This window comes from Podospora bellae-mahoneyi, chromosome 4 (assembly GCF_035222275.1).
Source record: "Podospora bellae-mahoneyi strain CBS 112042 chromosome 4, whole genome shotgun sequence".
Lineage (NCBI taxonomy): Eukaryota > Fungi > Ascomycota > Sordariomycetes > Sordariales > Podosporaceae > Podospora > Podospora bellae-mahoneyi.
This window is the reverse complement of record NC_085883.1, coordinates 1,302,156-1,324,024: the sequence shown is the minus strand read 5'-3', so window position 1 is coordinate 1,324,024 and position 21,869 is coordinate 1,302,156. Positions and strand designations below refer to the sequence as shown.

Genomic DNA, 21,869 nt, shown 5'->3' with positions numbered 1-21,869 from the left:
TAATATTAGCTTAAAAAATATCCACTTTAGATCGTACAGTATAAAGCTAGCCCTTATAAAGCCACCCTATGTATTTTTCTTTATTATAAAAGTGAAAAAAGCCTAGCGAAAAATATAAAAAACTCGAATCTACTTATATAATTAATATATAAACGTATTAAAGCTTCGATTTAGTAGCCGTACGTCCCTTTGAGTAGCCTAAAATAATTAATATTAGATAGCTAGAGGAGGTAGGAAGAATATAAAGGTATATAAAGTGTAATAATATTATTTTATTAATAGTAGCGTTTAAATTTAATCGAATAGTAACTTTCGTAATTATTGAAAATTAATAATCGGTATTTGCCTTTCGTACGGAACGCTATATAATAATCGAAGTATTTAATGTAGTTTAAATTTACCGGATTAATAATTTAATTATTATCGATAAGAATAATACGTTAAGTAAATAGTAAATTATACTTAGTATAATAATTAATAAAGTAATGTTATAGAATTAAAATAATAAAAGCTGAAATAGTTTAGCCGAAAGTATTAACTTTATAAATTATTATTATTTATTCGCGGTTACTAAAATAAACTGATATACTTATAAAAATAATATCAATTACAAATCGAATCTCGTTAAAGTTATAAATATAATCTTTATAATACTATACTTAACTTTAGTATTCTATATAAAGGTAAATTACTTAGTAATAACCTTTAAATCCTCGTACCTAGCCTTTTAATAATCATATTTACGCGTAAAACGTATATAGAGCTATAGTTAGCGTTTAATGAAATTATATACCTAAAGTTTACCAATAGGGGGCGCGTTGCGTATATATAGTAATTAACTAGCTATATCTTCTATACTATATAATCTTAATGGGCAAGTTTACGTATATAGTTTAATAATCTATTAAATAATAGCTTCCTTTTCGGAATTGATAAGCTAACGTGAGTTAGGCGTAGTGTCGTACCTTACAGGTGAGCTAGCGCGTCGTCGTAAGAAAGTCGTATAGTAAACGTTATAGATCTTTCCTGCGGCTCGGAGGCTAAGATTTTTATCTTTTTTAAGAGCTTCGAGGGCTAAGCTAGGATTACCATAGCTTCCTTTAAAGCTGGAGGCATATTAGGTTGTGTAGAAAAGTCGATGTTGCGTGGAAGGATGGCGTGTCGCTTAAAAAGTGGTGCACTTGCTTCTATAGTGCACTCGCTTATAATGTACGTTAACTTATTAAGTTTTACTATATTAATAATAATTAAATTAAGGAATTTCAAAAGTATTTCGATAAACATTTTAAAAAGAATATATTGAGGTGTTTATATCGCTAGTAAAATACCCCATATTTTTCGTACTAAATAAGGATAGAGGCTTAGGGTTATATATAAATTATTACTAACTAAATAATAAAATAGTAAAGAATAATGCTTTAATACCGTTAATATTTCGGTTACTGAGTTAATTGGTTCAAGTGGAATGCTTTATGTATTTATAACTATTTTAAGTACTTCATAACATTATTTAGGTTAAGTAATATACCTGTAAAGTTTTAATCTTTCATTAATTATACGATCCTGAAGTACCTCCATAAAATAGTAATATATTATTTCGACGACGTTCTCATTTACTTAGGTACTTTAGAGGAGTATAAGTGATATATATTAAAGAAACTTGACACGCTATAGGGAGCCGGACTTTTTCTTGATTAAGAGAAAAATAAATTTTATATATGAAAGATAATATATTTAAGATATTCAATATTTTTTTAATTAAAATTTGTAGGGAATTTAAGTAAATTATAGTAATTGAAGACTAGCTTACGTTATAATTATAAATATCCGTTAAGGAAATTTTAGGGTTTATACATTTTTATTAAATATTCATTTAAAGGTACATAGAAATTACGTAACTATTTAAGTATTTAAAAGAACAACGTAAAGTTTCGGTAAGGGTAAGAAGAAGAGTAGGCCTTTTGGAAGTAAAAAGGTTATTCTAAAGGACCCGGTACTTAAATTATTAAGGTTAGATTAGTTATTCGAGATTGAAACAAATATATTAGATCATATGACTCATGAACAATGGAAATAGCAACACAATACTAGTAAATTATATTTAATAATTCATTCTTTAAAGGGTTAAAACAAATATCATAACTATTTTATTTATAATAAAAAACTATTTGCCATTTAAATGTTTGAGGAATCAAGGTTATATTTTAATAATAATCATTACGAAATACAATTCTGTATAGGTTATAAGAACCTATAATACTTTACTACCATAAAGGTCTTTAACGCGCGGTAAGCGAGATAATTAGAGTTTTTTTAGACATTAATTTTAAATTAACCATAAAAAAGGTTCGGAGAACGCTAAGGCAAGCGTAGTTAGGGGTCGAGCCGACTATTATAAAAATATATCTAGGAATTACTATAATTATTTTTAAAAAAACGTTAGAAAATACTATTAAGTATTTATTATAGCCGTAGATAAAGTATTACGTAATATATCGCAAGTAAGCTATTTCTAATAAGTCCTCAAGGAAATAAAGTAAAAATATTATGGAGTAATATTAATAAAAAAAAGTTGAAACTATAAAGTATTCAAAAAGATAATTAAAGGAAATAATAGTATAAAAGTCGAACGTATATAAATCTACGTAATAAGGCGGTACTAATAATAGAATTTATAAGCTAAAGCTCGGAGGATATATAAAATATTATAAAAACTATAAAAAAAGTTAAATAATACTTTAAGTAATTAAAGGTTAAGGACAATATTGAAGAAGCTATTTAATTATGTGTTATATATAAAAAAAAGAGTTATAAAGCTACAGTTCATGGATTTTAAACTTATTATTAATACTAAAACGATTATAGAGTTCAATTGAAATGAATTTCATCATTAAATTATTGAAATTTAAAAATATAATTGCCGCTATTAAGTATAATAATATATTAACGGTAACTAATGAGCTTACCGAATAAATATATTTTTAATTGTATAAAAAGACCTGGTCGGTAAAGTAGTTAGCGGATATAGTATTACGGTATATTAAAGTATTATATTCATAGTTGAAAGATTGTATTACGGACCTCGATACTAAATTCGTATAAAGGTTTCAAAAACCGTTAATAATAAGTTTAGGTGTAGTAAATAAAGGGTTTTCGGCTTATTTTTTCCAAATATATAATATAAGGGAACGGCTTAATTATTATAGAATTGGACATTTAAATAAAACGATTAAGCTAAGTAATTATTTATAGTATAATGAATATATAAAATATTATTACAGGAAATTACGAAAATTATATTTTTCTTTATAAATTTCAGTTATGAAATAAATTCACCGTATAGATTTAGCGTTAAGGTACTTAGCGCTTTAGTGGAGGTAAAGAAATTATATATAATCTATAATAAATTTAAATAAATATTAAAGTTTATAAAGGAAGATATATAAAAGTATTATGATATTAAAAAGGTTAAAGAACCTCACTAAGAAGGAGGAAATATAGTCCTCCTTTCTATGCGTAATGTATATATTAAAAGACTTAGTAAAATCCTAGACTATAGGAAAGTAGGCCTATTTAAACTTAAGAGAAAAATATTAGAGACGGTATTTAAATTAAAGTTATTAGGTATAATACAGTTATAGTTATATACTTGTCATATCTTGCTTTAAAAACGTATATTACCCGTAAGTAAAGCTCGTAGATAGGAAATAGCGAAGAGCGAAAATAAAATATAATAGAACGATATTAAATTCATAATTTAATAAAACTTATTTGATATATTTAGTTTATTAATTGAAGTATCGGGTTATAAATAACTTATGGAAACTAAAAGTAAATCTTAATTACTTAATGAAATAAATAAAATTTTACCTATAATATTTAAACCGATTGGAATTAATGTAAGTAAAAAGTTCTACTTTAAAGTATAAGAGGGTTTTTTTGAAGTTAAAGTTTTAAGAACATTAGTAGGAATTAAATTTACGCCTTCGATAAAGTAATTAACGTACTATATACTATACCATAAAATTAAAAAGTATAAAGGAATTTAAAAATAATTAATACTATAGGCTTCTATTACCGTAAAAAAGAGTTAAAGCTGTATTGCTAGCAAGGTAAATAAAAAGAAATTTAAGTTTACGAATAGTTTCTATAAATTTAAATATAAAACTTCGACGGGAGTCGAACCCGTAGCTTCGACGTAAGTAATCGACGTACAACGTACTATACTATAGAGTTAAAAGGTATAGAGGGACCAGATATATCTAGCGCCACGCGTTTTAACCACCTTAAGAAGTGGAAGGCGCGTTACCTGCGGCATTTTACGCGATTAAGAAGGAAGGACTTGCCGCACTAGGATCGAAGGTAAAGTCGGAGGGCTAGTTAAGGCCTAAGGAAAAATCTAAGGCTTAAGGAGTCTATAAGGTAGTATCTTACGCGGCGTTAGGCTGCGTAGAAGTACCCGGTAAATTAGAGGGCGGTACAGCGGATTACACTACCCGGGTATCCTCCTTCTTGATGTTCCGCGCGAAAAAAAGCTCCTCGCGATTACTAAGGGAGCGACGTATTTGTTTTATTAAAGTTTAATGATTAATTACGAGAGTTAGCATTTAAACTTTTACTCCTTATGTTCGAATTTATCTTACTTTTCTATCGGTCGGGTTACTATAGAGCGGTTAATTATAATATAAAAAAAGAGGAAAATATACCTACAAGCGGAACTAACGTTAGACATATTATATAAAATCTTACGACGTACGTACTCGGCGTATCGTAAGGATCCGGAAGTTAAGATATAAGGGATTTCGGAAGTAAATAGGTAGAATATAGTATTACAGAAAAATTATACTAAAGAATTTATAAAGCAAAAGTACAAAATTTATTAGTTTATAACAATATTTCTAGATATAATTAAATATAGTACAAAGTAAAACAAAGTAAAAAGGAAAAGACTTACGATATTGTTAATAATAAGAAGAATTAGGCTATGGGGGCTTTAACTTAAAAAGTGGGTATTTACTACTGTTTTAAAAGATAGTGGGGTATACTAAGTTAATTAGGGCTAGACCAATCGATCGAGCGGGGCTTACGGTCCAATTAAACGGAACGAACTAATAAAATAGGGACCGGGGACCGCGGCGGGGCTCACGGTCCACGGTCTAGTATCGGCTAATTAGGAGTGGACCGAGGACCCTTTATAAGTTAACGGTCTACGGTCCTTAGGTCTATAGATACGGAGGAACTAGCTAATGTAAATAAATAGTTCTGTAGTATATGATATAAGTTATAAATGTTAGTATTTGAACTATTATAATCGAGATAAACTATTATTATATACTGTTTAGCTATACCGAACCAGAATTATTCAGAAGTGCCTTTAACCAGTATCCCCTTCTAAAGGCCCTAGATAGAAGTTCGTCATAGTTTTATATTCAAAGGGCTATTTCAAGCCTAAACCTATTCATTTATATACCCTCAATACCATCAAATTCTTCAAAATTTAAAAGGAAATCGTTGAAAAGTTTTAAAGATTTGGAAAAAATAACGGCGGCTCCAAATTCATAGATTTTTAGAAATCTCTTCTAGTATTATTGTATTCTATAATACCTTAATATATAGAGTTTAGATATTTTACTTTCAACCTTCAAAAAATAATCCTTCATATTTAAAGTATTTCCATTATAATATAAACAAAAGAGTACTTTTAGTTTATTGAAAACATAATAAATCTTAAAGGTCTTATTTAAACTATCTCAACATTTAAGATTTTAAATATCCCATTAAAGTATATAAATAGTTTTATCATGAACATTAAACGATTTTACTATTAATAGGTTTGAAATTTTCATAATTTTTTTTTCAAATTTCTACCAATATATTACTACTTTTATAAACAACATTAGTCATAGTTTTTCAGTTTTGAACTTATTACCTTTAAGATTATAGCATTTACTTTAAGATATAAGACAATAAGGTAATAATTTACCTATAATACAAAGAAAAGAAAGTCAATGTTTTTCTTTATTTCTTTATTTCATTTATTTTATTTATTTCATTTATTTCATTTATTTCATTTATTTCATTTATTTCATTTATTTCATTTATTTCATTTATTTCATTTATTCTATTTATGTTATTTATTTTATTTATGTTATTTATTTTATTTATGTTATTTATTTTATTTATGTTATTTATTTTATTTATGTTATTTATCGTAGAACTATAGAAAAAAACTCCATAGACTTTTACAAAAACGTATTAGAATAAATTGTAAGTTTTTATATTCTATGAATTCTTTGAAGTTTAATATCTACTTAATAAAAAAAATCTTCCTGAAACCTTTGATCTTATCATGATTAATGCTTCGAAACCTTTATGTGAAGTCCTTACTACCATAAACTTTTTTCTCTTCTATATCTCCATTAATATTATCAAAAGAATTAAAATCCCGTCATATATGACGAACCCCTATCCAGAACCTTTGAAAGGGATACTGGTTGAAGGTACTTCTAAACAATCCTAGTTCGGTACAGCTAAACAGTGTATAATAATAGCTTATCTCGATTATAACAGTCTAGATACCAACGATTATACCTTAAATTATATACTACGGAACTATCTATCTACACTAGCCAGTTCCTCGGTATATATAGACATAATGCTAAGCCTTAGATTATTCTATTGTGCGAGGATTATAATTAAAGTTCGACGATTATAAATAATTTCTAGGAATTATCTATAATTCCTCATGCCCTAGATAATCCACTTCCTATTGCTCCATCCTTTTCTCCTATAATTAATTCTACTACCGATTAACTATACGTTTTATACCCCGTATACGGTCCGTCCTACCTATTAACTTAATTATAATATAATACCTCTCCGTTAAGGTTAAAATCCCGTCGACTTAAGGCCTAAAATATCTGCCTATCGCCTACTTTCTATCTACTTATAACTCCTTCTCTTTTCCCTATCGCTATAATATTTAATTACGTAAATAAGCTTAAGCGTTCAATAACGTTAATCCGCCTTAACCTCACGATACGTATCCTACGTTATTCTTTTACAATACCGACTCTTTACTCCGTTTATTTTACCCGTAAGCTCTTTTATATTTTATCGCCCTTTAAATTCATTCGCTACTTAAAGTATATCCGTCGCGTTTTTTAATACTATATCGTGCTCGGAATTACTTTTCGGTAATTATCTTTATTCATTTCCTAATATAATACTATAGAGGCGAAGCTCGAGCTTATTCAAAGGTAAGCGGAGGTTCCTATTATTAATACCCGTTATAGTTAAGAGAAGGCCGAAATCGCTAAGGAAAAAGTCTAGCGCTTATATAAATAAAATAAAATATAATTCGAGAAAATATTAAAGGGTATATCCCGGGGTTTTAATACCGTAAAGGAGCTAAAAAAGCTAGAGCGCTAGGAGGCCGTAAATACTATTACCTCCCTTACTCTCGATTCGTCCTTTAACTAGTCTTTTATTCCTCCGGACTAGTTAACCTACGACCTTACCGGCCCTAGTGTGGCCGGTCCTTCCTTCATAATTACGTAAGGTACCGCCTATAGTACGCCTTCCCCTTCCTAAAGCGGATAAAACGCGTAACGTTACTTATATCTAATTCCCCTTATACTTTCTAACTTTGTAATATAGTACGTAATATATTAACTATCTTATCGGAGGCGTAGGTTCGATTTCTACTAAGGCTCTTTTATATCTGTTATAGATATCTTTCTGTAGCCTAGGTATAGTTCCTTTTACTTATTTAGGTTTTAATCGGTTTAGGTATTATTAATAGAACTTTTTTAGTTTATTTAGACAGTTAAGATATACCTATAGTTCCTACAAATTATTCATGGCTAAATATTTCAATTAACTAATTTTTATTAAACCGTAAATCTAAAATTTTTTTTATATCGTACTTTTTTTCTTCGTCCTCCGTTACTTCCTATATATTAGCTTTACTTATCGGTAGTGCGGGTTCTAAAAGTACGATGTAAAAGGTATATAACCGTAAACGTATTGTGCTAGGTAACTCCAGTTCGAATACTATCTTTGATATTTTCTTTTTAGCTTTAAGAGGGCCTACTCTCCTATAGTCTAGCTTCTTACTAGATCTTTTAGTACGTAAATTAGGTATAGAAAAGAATACTATATCTCCCCCCTTAAGGTAAGGTCTTTCCAGCTTTTCAATATTATAGTATTTCCGTATCCTTTCCTTTATAAACTTTAATTTTTACTTAAGCTTACTATAAAGTATATATATTTTATTTACGTTAATCCTAACCCTTAATACCTGAACGGTAAGTCCCTACTATAAATCTATTTTATAATTAAAATTCGTGAAGAAAGGCGTAAGTTTTGTAGTCACCGCTAGCGATATATTATACGTTAATTATACTATAAGTAATAGTTTAATTTAATCGTTCTACTTAATATTAATATAATTCCGTAAGTATTATTCTATAATCTAAGTAAACCGTTCCGTCTAACTGTCCGTTTAAAGGTAATAAGCCGAAAATACATTACTTAGTACCCTTAACCACGTTATTAATACTCTTTAAAACTTCGATATAAATTTAATATCGCGATCCGTAATAAACTTTTTTAATTATATATATATTACTATAATATATTAATACTACGTTTAGTGATTACTTTACCGACCAGGTTTCCTTATATAGTAAGAAGTAATTTTATTTAACAAACCTATCGATTACCGTTAATATATTATTATATTTAACGCCGGTTATTATATCTTTAGACTTTAATAATTTGATAGTATACTTTATTATAATTAAACTTTATAATCGTCTCGCTATTAATAATAGCTTTAAAAATCCGTAAAGCTTATACTTCGTAACTTTAATATTCTTATACGTATAATATAATTAAATAGCTTTCTTAACGTCGGTTTTAATATTTAACTAACTAAAATATCATTTAACTTTTTTTATAGTCTTAATAATTAATAATACTTATATATTTTCCGAGCTTCGACCCGTAAATATCTATTACTAATACCGTGCTATTATTTTGCCCTATATACGTTCGATTTTTATATTATAGTTTTCCATAATTATTTTTTTTTAAATACTTTATAGCTTTGACTTTTTACTAATATTATTCCATAATATTGCTATTTAACTTCCTTTAGTATTTATCGAAAATGGTTACTCGTAATATATTATATAATACTTTAATTATAAATATAATAAATACTTAAGAGTACCGTTTAACGCTTCTTTAAATAATAATAATAACTCGCTAGGTATATCTTTATAGTCATCGGTACGCTAGTTAAATATATCTACCTTAGCGTTCTCCGAACGTTTTCTTTAATTAATTTACATATTAAATTCCGAGAGAAACTTTAATTATTATATTTAATACGCGTTAAAGACTTTCGTAATAATAAAGTATTATAGGTTTTTATAATCCGTATAAACCTATATTTCGTACTTAATATTATTAAAGTATAACCTTTATTTTTTAAACGCTTCGATAATACTAAATAGCTTTTTATCGTAAATTAAATAGTTTTAATATATTCCCATAAGTTTCTTCGAAAAAAAGGTTACTAAATATAGTTCATTATTATGGTTTTACTATTTTCATTATTTATTAATTATATAATTTAATATATCTGCCTCGACCTCGAATGGTCGATTAGGGTCTAGTAATTTAAATCCAGGGTCCTTTAAAATAACTTTTTTAGGTTCTTAAAAGGCTTACTCCTTTTCCTACCCTTTCCGGAACTTTACGTCGTTCTTAATTAAATAATTAAATAATTATACGATCCTTACGTACCTTCGAATAAATAACTGAGAGAAGTTCGTAAATCCTGAAAGTTTTTTAGTATATATTTATAATTACGGCGCAAGCTAGTCTTTAATTACCGTAGTTTCTTTCGGTTTTATACGAACTTTATTTAGCGATATTAAATATCCTAAATATATTATTTTTTATATATAACACTCGCTTTTTTTTTATTAATCAAAAGTTTAGCTCTGTGTAGCCCGTTAAATATTTTTTATATACACCACAAAGGAAATACGGTATAGCTTTATCCTCAACATTTGGTATATCGAAAAGTATTTTAGTTTTAATATATTCCATATATCCAGATATATAGATTATTATCAAAGTAATTATTATACGGCCATTAACCGATACGTAAAATACGGTACATGAAAACGGTAAGCCTTACTGAATTTCAAAGACGATATTTCATTGGGAATCAACCTAGGATAAATAAAATATTTATTTTGATAAAAGTGCAAAATGCGGTGACAGTAAAAGGTAGGCTTCAAGTAATATAATCTATACTTACATATGTGAAATACTATATTGAGTTTAATATTAGAAATAACGGTACAATTTAATAACTGGAATATATAGTAATATATTACTTAAGCCTCGACTATACGTTGCATTTCCGAAGAAGAGTTAGGCGATATCATAAAATTATAACCAACTTAAAATAACGATTAAGTAACGGAAATATAATCATGGAAAGTAGGAAGAGGCCTAACGGTAATAATTGAAAAGATTCACAACATCAAATACTTTTAAATAAAAGGACGATTTTGAAATACACTCTTATTTAGGAAATGTTTTACGGCCTTTCGTAAGGGCCAGTAACTTTTACCGGATTACGAAAGATATTATGGGAAATACAGGAGTAAAGTAAAAGTATAAAATAATAACCCGATATTTAGTAGCGAGGTTACTATTATATAGTTAAAATGTAAACAAGGTAAACAGCCTCAGGTTATATCGTATTAAAAAGATATTAAAGTAACACTATTAATAAATGATAGTATAGAAACCAACCTGATTTTATTATAATTTACATATTAAGTTAGAATAATATAAAGGAAAAAGGAGAAATAGATTGTTATATAAAGACTATGTTCGATAAAAGAATTCTATAGGGAAATATTACCTTCAAATATTAGTCAAAAGGAAAATGATATTAATGATTTTTAAATATTATAAATATAGGACCTCCGAAAAATTCAATTCAAAAGTAACTCTAGTATAAAAACTACAATTTCAAAATCTACTAAAGGCATAATAACTATTTACGATTTAAAAAAAAACCGTAAAAATATTTAATTAACGATCAGTAAAGTAGGGAATCACGGAAGTGTTTAAATAAACGTTTAAAGAAATAATATTTTAAAAAGTTTACATCGCTAGTAAAACACGTTGAATTTTCGGTAATAAAGAAAAGTAGTAATTTCTAATGACATATTAATTACTATTAATGATATAATAAAATAGTGAATAATAATTCCATATGACTATTGATATATAAATTACGGAGTTAATTAAATGTAACGGAATACTTCATTACGTAAATATAGCTTCTAGAAATATTTATATACGGATTAGAAAAAGGATAAATATAAATAGTGTTTTGTATACCTTATAATTGTTCCAAGTAATTTATAATACTATTTGGATTAATTAATCTAGCTAAATTGTTTTAATCTTTCTTTAAATATATCTATGAAAAGTACCTCGATAAAGTGATAATGTATTATTTTAATAATATTATTACTTATCTATATACTTCAAACAAGGACAAGGAAAATATATAAGCGATATGTAATATACTATTTAAAACCAACTTTTAATTGATAAAGAAAAAAGCAAGATCTATATGGGAAATTCTGCATATTTAAATTACTTAAAATCGTTAAAAGAGGTTCAGATATAACCTAAGAAAATTACGGTAATTAAAGACTAGGCCATACTATAATTATAAATATATGTAAAAGCATTTTTAAGGTGTATAAATTTCTATTAGATATTTATCCGGAGGTGCCTAAATATTACGTTACTATTTAACTACTCGATTCACAAAAATCTATATTCCAGTAAGGGTAAGAAAAAAGTAAGCATTTTAAAAGTTGAAAGAAATTGTTTTAAAAGACACGGTAACTAAGTCACTAGACTCTAGTTAATTCTTGAAGGTCGACATTAGTATATAAGATTATATGATTGCTAAATAATTAGGTTCACAAAATAATAACGGTAAATTATATTGATTAATTCTTTTCAAAAGTTAAAAGAGGTACGGTATAACTACTTAATCTTGGATAAAAAACTATTTACTATTAGTGAATCGTTCAAGACAAAAAGGTTATATTTTAACAATATTAACTATAAAACATAGATCTATAGGAAATATTTTGTTATTATAAAAGATTTTTTTACAACTTAAATGCTGATTTCATTATAAAAAGTCTTTAAAATTGTTAAAGTAAATATATTTAACCGGCGAACCGATTACTAGAAGGATATACTTGAAGAATTTTTACTATTTGGGAAACGCTAAGAGGTATTTTTAGGGATTTATTGTAGTTCTAAATAAATTACTTTTAATAAATTTTAAAGGATGTTAAATAATATGATAAAGTAATATGAATAAAAAATTAAAACTACAAGGTATTCGAAAAAGCAATTAGGAAAAACTATAGTATAAAAATCCAGCGTACGTAAAGCTAAATAATGGAAACGGTATCAATGATATAAATTTATACGTTAAAGTTCAAAAGATATATAACTATCGTAAGAACTAAAGAAAAGATCAAGTAATGGTTTTATTTAATAAAGGATTAAAGACAACATCAAAGAAGCTATTTTATCATACCATACGTACAAAAAAGAAACCGTTACGAAACGTAAGCATTATAATTTTTTAAACTTATTATTAATAGCGGAACAATTAGGAAGTTTATGTACAATGAATTTTATGATGAAATTATTAAAGTAACACCATTTGATAATTAACGTAAAATACAATAATATATTAACGGTAATTAATACGCTTATGAAATAAATTACTTTTTACCTTATAAAAGCACTTAGCTGAAAAAATAGTAAATTGTTACAGTATGATATCATATTTTCGTAATAGATATATAATTTAAAAAGTCTATTACGGACCGTAATATTAAATTTTTTAAAAAGTTTTCAAGAGCGTTAACAATGAGGTTAAGGGTGGTAAATAAAGTGCTTTCTGTTTACTATCCTTAAAGAAATAGTTCAACGGAACGGCCTAATTAAAGCATAAAATAATAATATTTATGGAAATATGTTAATTTTCAATAAAGTAGTTAAACAAAAATGTTACTTATACTATAATTAATATATAATATATTACTAATATAAATGACGAAAATTACGTTATTTTACGTACTCATTAAATAGAAGGTAAATCTACGGTAAAGATTTAACACAAAGGTACCTAGGTTTAGTATTAAAGAAAGTAAATTACATATATTTCATAGTAAGTTTAAAGAAAAATTAGAGTTTATAAGGGAAAGGATCTAGTATTCCTTTCTATACGTATTTAACGTACTAAAAGACTTAATAAAAAGTTAAATATACAAAAGTAGGTTTAGTTTAAATTAATAGAAAGATATCGGAAATAATATTCGAGCAAGGGCTACTTAGTATTATATATTTACCGTTACATACCTTTTACATTTTACTTTTAAAACCAGTAGTACCTGTAAGTAATCTTAATCTTAAGGAATTGGTAAAAGGCGAAGAAAAGAAATATAATATGAAGGAAATACTAAATTTATAATTTGATAAAGCTTAGTTAGAATAAATAATTTGTTAAGATTAACGGTAAATTTAAATTACTTCGATAAATGTAAGAAAATCCATTTCTAACATTTAAACCGATTAAAACTAATATAGATAAGAATATCTGCGCTTAGATTATGGATCATATGTCACGGTTTTGGGAGACAGTGGGGCACATTGGACCAATCAGGTCTGGACCGAGCGATCGAGCGGGGCTCACGGTCCAGTTGGACGGAACGGACCAACAAGATGGGGACCGGGGACCGCGGTGGGTCCCACGGTCCACGGTCCACTGGTCTATATATACGGAGGAACTGGCTAGTATAGATACACAGTTCCATATAAATTATAATTATTAGTATTTAAACCATTGTGATCGAGAAAAGCTATTTATTACATACTATTTAGCTATACCGAACCAGGATTATTCAAAAGTGCTTTTAACTAATATCCCTTTCAGAGGTTTTGGATAGGGGTTCGTCATAACTATACCCTAATAATTTCTATATAATGATTCATAAAAGTATTATCTTTGTTTATAAATACCTAACTAGCTAAACCTTTATAAAGAAAAAGCTTCTTTATAGAGGTCATAGGAAAAAAATCTAAGGTTATGAAATGTTCGATTATTACTGCTTCCAATATTTTGATTATTTTTAAAATTCATGAAACTTTCACATAAGTATTATATTTTTTGTTTTAAGCTTAATTAAAAGCATGAATCTCATACCTAATTCAATTATTCTATTTATATAAGATGTTTAGATTATAAAGAAATATTAAGAAGTCTTTTAATAGCCTTCAAGTATTTATGGTCTTTTTTACATTATATTTTTTATTTTACTGTCAATTTAAATTTTGCGAAGTACAAGAAGTTAAAGCATATTTTTTCTATAAATATTCATTTAATAATGAATAAGCACTACCCTTGCGGAGATTAACGCAACATAATTTTTACAATATATAGGTTATTCAGTTTATATAGTATAATAAGTATTAATTCTTTATTTTAAAATTTAATTGGGTTATTATTATATTAGTACTTTAGTTTTTTAACTATTATCTGAGTATCTTATGATATCAGTTAGTCTCTATATATAATGGGGAAATATTCCTTTTTGTATAGCTTTTTCTTATTTACATTTTACTTTCTTATCTTATTAGTATGTAAGGTTTCTATCTCCGTCTTTTATATTATACCTCGGTATTTGTTTTTTAAACCTCCTCATTATGAAATTATTATAAATGTACCTTATAAAACTATAAATTAATCTTCAATATACCAGTTCATATTCATCCTTTTTATTTCCAATAGTGTATCTATACATTACTCTATTACTATTTTATGCTGCTAAGATATATATTTTGTTTGAAGAAATCAACTTGAATCAGAATTTATATAATATTTCATAACGAATTTGTAAATGATATTATTGATCTACAAACGTAATATTTAAATCTTTTTCCAATTCCTTTGTTCTTCTTCTTACAGCAAATGAGTGCATAAAAATATGTAATATTCTAGATTTTTTCAAGCTAATAATAAATCTGATATTGTCTTTTAAGTTTGAATTCTTTACTATTCTATTACTTTCTTACACCTTAGTGAATGTCATAAAAATATTTAATAATCTATTTTCATCATAATGAAAAATTAATACCTCTAATATATCGTTACGTTATACTTTTGTCTATATTTCATTTACCTCCATTTATATTACCATCACTTTATTTCTTTATTTCCTTCTTTATTATAATATTCTACTCTATATTTTCCTTTTGTATTAGTATTACTGTTGCTATTATTATTACTATCAATCACAATTTTAACTTTTATGTTGCTATAGCCTCTAGCTATATTAACTTATCTTGTAAAGCTAAACTTTCTTTCTCTATGTCTTAATATTAATACCTTTTTATTGTATATGTATCGCTTACTATTTCAATAGTAGGTAAAGCTAGTAACATTTTTCTACGAAGATCTAGCTATTTTATTTAAAAAAACCAAAACTATTTATTATTATAATCACTAGTTATATTTTATATTGTTGGCTATAAAATAATAACATTATTAGACTTATATTCTGTGACACATTTTTATGTAAATTTTACAAATATTAAGCCCCCAAAAATTTAAGCATTAAATTTTACTTATAACTTTATTTATGATTAGAAAATTAGAGATATCTTATATCATTTTTTAGATTCCAATGAACTCGATTCAAAAAAAGATCTATAGATACTACCGTACGTTGTCAGTAAGTGAGGCATATCAGTAAGGGGGGCACTTTCGACGCGACGCGACATTTTTATACTTAACAACTACTTTTCTCTACCATCAAAGATACCCTCTACTTCAAAAGAAAACCAAATAATCTTAGCCCTCCAGGCTCTTTAAAATGACGAAAAGCTAAGTATAGGGGCTGCGGCTAAGGCCTATGGAGTCTCCCAGGCAACGCTAGGGCGCCGACGTGCTAGTAAGTCTGTACGATACGATACTACGCCTAAGTCAAAAAAGCTCACTTAATTAGAAGAGGAGGCTATTATTTACTACATTATTACGCTATCTATGCGAGCTTTTCTACCCAGATTAAGTGGTATAAAAGATATAGTTAACTAACTACTATACGCCTGCGACGCGCTTCCTATCGGCAAGCTCTAGGCATACTAATTCGTTAAACGCCAACTAAAGCTCCGGACGCGTTTTATATATAAATACGACTACTAAAAGGCTATATACGAAGATTTAAAGGTTATTATCGAGTAGTTTACGTTCGTACGAAATATTAAAGTTAAATATAGTATTATAAATAACGATATTTATAACTTTATCGAAATTTGGTTTACAATAAATATTATTTTTACGGGTATAGTAATTATAATTTTAAACGGCCTTAATAAAGTAAAACTAATTTAGTTTAGTAAATATAAATAAATAACGGTAATTTAAAAAGTTAATACTTTTCACTAAACTATTTTTCCGTTTACTATTTTAGCTGGGTAATACTATTTTACCAATTAATATAGTAAATATTAATTATTGTTCATTTTATGTGTCGTAATTATTAATAATGATTCAACTACTAAATTAGTAAACGGTTACGAAAGTTACTTTAATTAGGTTTTAATATTATTATTAGTAAAATAATATTATTATACTTTATATACCTCCGTATTTTTTATACTATCTTTAATTACTCGATATTAATTACTTTAAGCTATTGAAGCAGGCGCATAGCCGCTAAATTAAGAGTTTAATATGTATATATATTGATTCGGTAAGTAAATTCGAGTTTTTTTATATTTTCCGCGAAACTTTCTTCGCCTCTATAACGGAAAAGTATATATAGGGTAGCTTTGTAGGTACTAGCTTTATATTATACGATTTAAAAAGGGTACTTTCTAAGCTAAATATAAAGTTTTGTACGGTAATACCCCTATCCTTAAAGCCGGGCACGGTACTCCCTTAGGTATTCTAAATACTATAAAACCCCCGACAAATTAACTTATAGTTAACGCTTATTAAAACTCGTATTACTAACTATTAAAATAGCTCCCCGACTTTAATATTAGGTACTATAGATTAATTTACTAAAGGTACGATAGCTGTAATGCACTAAGTAGCCCTTCTTACAAGTAAAGGTCTCTTCGCTCCGTAAGGCTAATAAGGTACTAAGTAAGCGCCGGAGAGCTTAAAATATGTTTACGGCTCGAAGGATTACTTACTCTGCAAGATGCATAGGAGCTACTGGACTAGAAAGCCGTAGGTAGGGAGGCAGTGGAAGAAATACAGCCGGATAGCGGTAGTGCAGGGGTGTCACAACCCTGGTACACGGACGGGAATAACGATTAGTTGTGGGGCCACGGGAGCAGGGGCTAATCCGAGAACGTATAGGAGAGCCAATCACAGTAAAGAACGACTGATCAGTACGCTCAGGGTACTAAGTAGACTGAGCTGGATGCTTAGTATACTCAGGGCACTGAGCACGGCTTGGCACGAGGTCTATATATACGGAGGAACTGGCTGGTGTAGATAGACAGTTCCGCATGCAATTCACAGTTGTATTTACGGTATCTTATAGTTACAATCGAGACATCTTGTTGTGCACTGTTTAGCTGCACCGAACCAATTGTCAGAAGTTGTCTTCAACCAGTGTCCCTTTCAGAGGTTCTGTACAGGGGTTCGTCATAAGGGGGGGCTCGTACGAAGGCTCGGTGCTGTAGTGTGTGCGGCAAGCCTGGCTATAATGCCCGCACTTGCCAGGAAGCTGCAGAAGGGTCTAATTCAGCTGTTTCTGACGTGATTGTAGTTGGTTCTTAATGGTCTAGTCTAGCAATTGAGGATAGTTGTAAAAGAGTAGTAGAAGGTGCCTCTCTTACTGATATGCCTCACTTGCTGATGTGCCTCACTCACTGATATGCCTCACTCACTGATATGCCTCGCTCACTGATATGCCTCACTTACTGATAATGTAGTTACTGAGAAATCAAAACTACCTACGAGTTCTTTTCAGACTTTTGATATAAAGCTATATATATAGTATCTTATTGTGGCGAACCCCTATCCAAAACCTTTGAATGTGATACTAATCGAAGGCGCTTCTAGACAATCTTAAGTCGGTGCAGCTAAACAGTGCACAACAATAGCTTGTCTTAATCACAATAGCTTAATACTAACGAATGTAACTTATATTACATACTGCGTAACTATCTGCTACATATCTAGTTCCTCCGGATATATAGACCTCCGGATTACCTAGATTACTTTCGCCAAGAGTGATCTGAATCACCTTTTCTTCCTTTGTATCACCGCGCTCCTGTCGCTCCACCAGTGATCCCGTCGCTCCACCTCCTATTGGTCAGGTAATGATTGGCTACGGGCGGCCCGCGCCCTGTGCAATCCCACTTCGTGCACAATCCGTGTCATTTATTTCTACTATGTTAGATTCACGACAGGTTTCGATCCAGATAGTTGTTACAAGTATATATATTTTAGTCAACTTGTGAAGCCAAACGTAGTATCTTGTATACATATTCGCCCCCCTTTCAAAGCTTACTTGCTTCTCGATTCACTAGTAGATTCTCCAATCCCCGGCGTAGCTCTGGGTTCATCCCCTTTGCATTTGGCCTCCCTGTCTCGCGGTCGACAAAGACTTGAACAAACTCGCCCACAGATCGAACCGCATCTTGCCCCTTTTCAAACAGAGCTATTTCATATGCCACACTGGAGTTTCCTATGCGGTTTACTCGCAGGGCCAACTCAGCGCAGGCAGGAAACGAAATTGAAGCAAAGTAGTCGTTGTGTGAATGTACAACCATGCCATATTGCGGAGACGAGGGGGGATGGAGGCCACAGTTTTCCATCAGGTAAGTATTGATAACCGAGTCGTAAAGGAAGTTGTAAATGGAGTTGTTCATGTGGTCGTACATATCGTTATCGCTCCTGATCATTATTAATCCCAAAACACGTCTTAGAAGTAGGTTGACATCGAATGTTCTTACCATCGTGTGCGATATTCCAGAATGTATCGATAGTCAGCCCTCGTTCTGCTTTTGAGACGGCTGATGTCTGACATTGCAGCGGCAGGAAAGGGGATAAACACCTCCGGTTCGAAAGACAAGCACGAGGCAAGAAGTGAGGAAAGAGGAATTTCATTGTTGCTGACGGCTCGAATATAGCTGCGGAAAGAGCCGAGGTTCGCTGCAGCCAAGACTGTGGGGTAACCCTGCAGGTTGGAACCTGTCAATTACTGCCATTTCCGACCGCCTCTTTTTTTCCGTCGAGTACAGCATCTGAACAGGTGAACCCCTCTTCCAATCAAGCGTGAATCTTCAAGTCTGCCACGAACCCCACCACAACTCACCAACACTTGGCTATCGACCCTCAGACCTCCGAGAGTTTCTGCTTGATGGAGCGCTGATGTTGGCCGGCGAAGCCCTGTTAAGAAGAACGTCTACACTTGCAACCCTCGCCCGCACGATGACCGCCTCCATCCTCCTGCCTGGTGCACCGTCACAACCGCTGACTGCTGTCGTCGCTGAGAACAACAAAGTCGTAGAATCTACTGGCGCTATCAGTTATACCGAACCGAGCTTGATCTCGCAACCCGAGCCTTCAGCCTCGCTGGACCCTCCACATCCATACTTCTTCAAAGATGGTCTTCGACGGGTGGCCCCTTATTTCTACACATATAACACCTGGTGCAAGGAGCGATGGCGAGGAAGAAAAATCATTGAAGTGTTTGAAAGCGAGTTTCGCGAACGACCGGTCGAGTATTACCGTGCGGCGATGGAGTCTGGTCAAGTCGCGGTCAATGGCAAAATCGTGAGCCCGGATTATGTGATGGTGAACGGCGACCTGGTTTCGCATACCACACATCGACACGAGCCTCCCGTTACACAAGATTCCGTGCAGGTCATCCACGAAGACGACGACATGATCGTGATCAACAAGCCCTCGGGCGTGCCAGTACACCCTGCCGGTCGGTACCATTACAACTCGGTGGTGGAGATTATGAAGGCCGAGAGGGGGCCGACCTTTTCGCCCCGACCATGCAACCGGCTCGACAGGCTAACCAGCGGCATCATGTTTATTGCTAAGACGGCCAAAGCTGCCGAAAATCTTAGTGCCCAGATCTTCAGACGCAGTGTTCGGAAAGAATATCTTGCCCGTGTGGTCGGTCGATTTCCTGATGGCGAGGTTGTCTGCGACCAGCCGATCCTTCAAATTTCTCCAAAACTGGGCTTGAACCGGGTCCGAGCTAATGGCAAGTCTGCGAAGACTGTCTTCAAGCGCCTTGCTTACTATCCGTCGCCAATCATCAAACCTAGTTCCAGCAACAGCCCGTCGCCGGATGAGGCAGAGACAGGCGGTCCCGGAGACCAGTTCACTAGAGAAACCGAGGGATATTCGATTGTCCGCTGCTTGCCCGTCACAGGCAGAACACATCAAATTCGGGTTCACCTACAGTTTCTAGGTCATCCTGTACAGAACGATCCAATCTATGCGAACCAGAAGGTTTGGGGCTTCGACCTGGGGCGCAATGATGCGGAAGCAACCCTGAATACCGATGAGGATGTTCTTTCCCGCCTGGCACGGATGGGAAAGGAACAGGTTGCAGACGCTGTGGCGTACTATGACGAGATGGTGGACGTGTATCACAAGAAGAAGGCGGAAAGGATGTCGGGCCAGCTTTGCGATGTTTGCGAAACCCCGTTGTATACCGATCCAGGCAGCCAGGAGCTCTCTCTGTGGCTGCACAGTCTCCGGTACGAGGATGCCGATGGGTCCTGGAGTTATGTGAGCCCGCTGCCAGCCTGGGCCATGCCGCCCGAAGGCGCAAGCGGACCAACACAGGTTGGCGGCATGGACGATCTAGTGGAGGCTGCCGGGGAGGATATGAAAATCGAAGTCTCATAGATCACCCATTCGAATACATTGGTACTTGGCTGGAGGAAGAAGGAGGTTCATAGGAAGCCAGCTGTTTTCCATGTTTTGAGTTCTGAATCCAATGAGATAGCCGCACCACCTCGCCCATCTCGGTACCAATCTCAACTTTGGTTCGGCCTCTTGAAATCCGGTACTTGGGTTAACCATGGGCTAGATCACAAGTTGATCCAGATTTATATCGGCCGATCTGGCAGACGTTGGCTTGCGGCAATGTGCTATGATGGTTCGGGCGCTATAGTAGTGACGTCAGTCGTTGTATGGGGATGGAGAGGAGCTCTCTGATTTTGCTTTCTCGAGTCTGCTTTCTGAACTCTTGACGAACTACGGGCATCATATGTTTTTCAAGGTCCATTGGTACCCAGGGCTCAAGTTGGGGCTTTACTCTCAGACATGGACGGGCCATTGCGTGGTTACTTTCTTGGGTATGATACTACCAGCACCTAACAAAACGTCAGACTCCTCCTGATGCTATGGCCAACAAGGAGAGTTTAACTTTCATCCCCGCCTTGGTGAGTTTTGAGCGGCAATCCCGACACAAGACACGAATAAGTCTGGTACTCCATATAGGTGTTCCATGGCCCCTCTTGGTCGTCGGTGATGCTTCTCTGTTGACCTGATCTTGCTGGGCAGAGGTTCATCAGATTAAGCCTCCCGAGGCATCTGTAGAATAGGTGTGGAGTTTGTGCTGCTTAGCGAGGACCCTGACAGGCTGAGCTGCTTGGGCTATCCCTTCGATGCTCCCGGAACTGTCTTCCATCTGCAAAAAACCACCCACAAACTTCCATCACCCATAAGAAAGTTTCAT

The 21,869-nt window shown here is 31.8% G+C and overlaps 2 protein-coding genes across 2 annotated transcripts; one reads left to right on the top strand and one right to left on the bottom strand.

The window, feature by feature from the left end:
• Positions 1-18,567: 18,567 nt before the first annotated feature.
• On the bottom strand, positions 18,568-21,298 carry QC761_403115 (uncharacterized protein). Its single transcript, XM_062878591.1, has 2 exons — positions 19,117-21,298; positions 18,568-19,057 (listed from the first exon to the last, which is right to left on the bottom strand). The coding sequence occupies exons 1-2, from the start codon at positions 19,188-19,190 to the stop codon at positions 18,661-18,663; spliced, it is 471 nt and encodes a 156-aa protein (XP_062732084.1). The 5' UTR covers positions 19,191-21,298; the 3' UTR covers positions 18,568-18,660.
• Positions 19,595-21,034, top strand: RIB2 (DRAP deaminase; the record flags this gene model as incomplete). Its single annotated transcript, XM_062878590.1, has 1 exon — positions 19,595-21,034. One exon carries the CDS (start codon positions 19,595-19,597, stop codon positions 21,032-21,034), a length of 1,440 nt encoding a protein of 479 aa, XP_062732085.1.
• Positions 21,299-21,869: the final 571 nt, after the last annotated feature.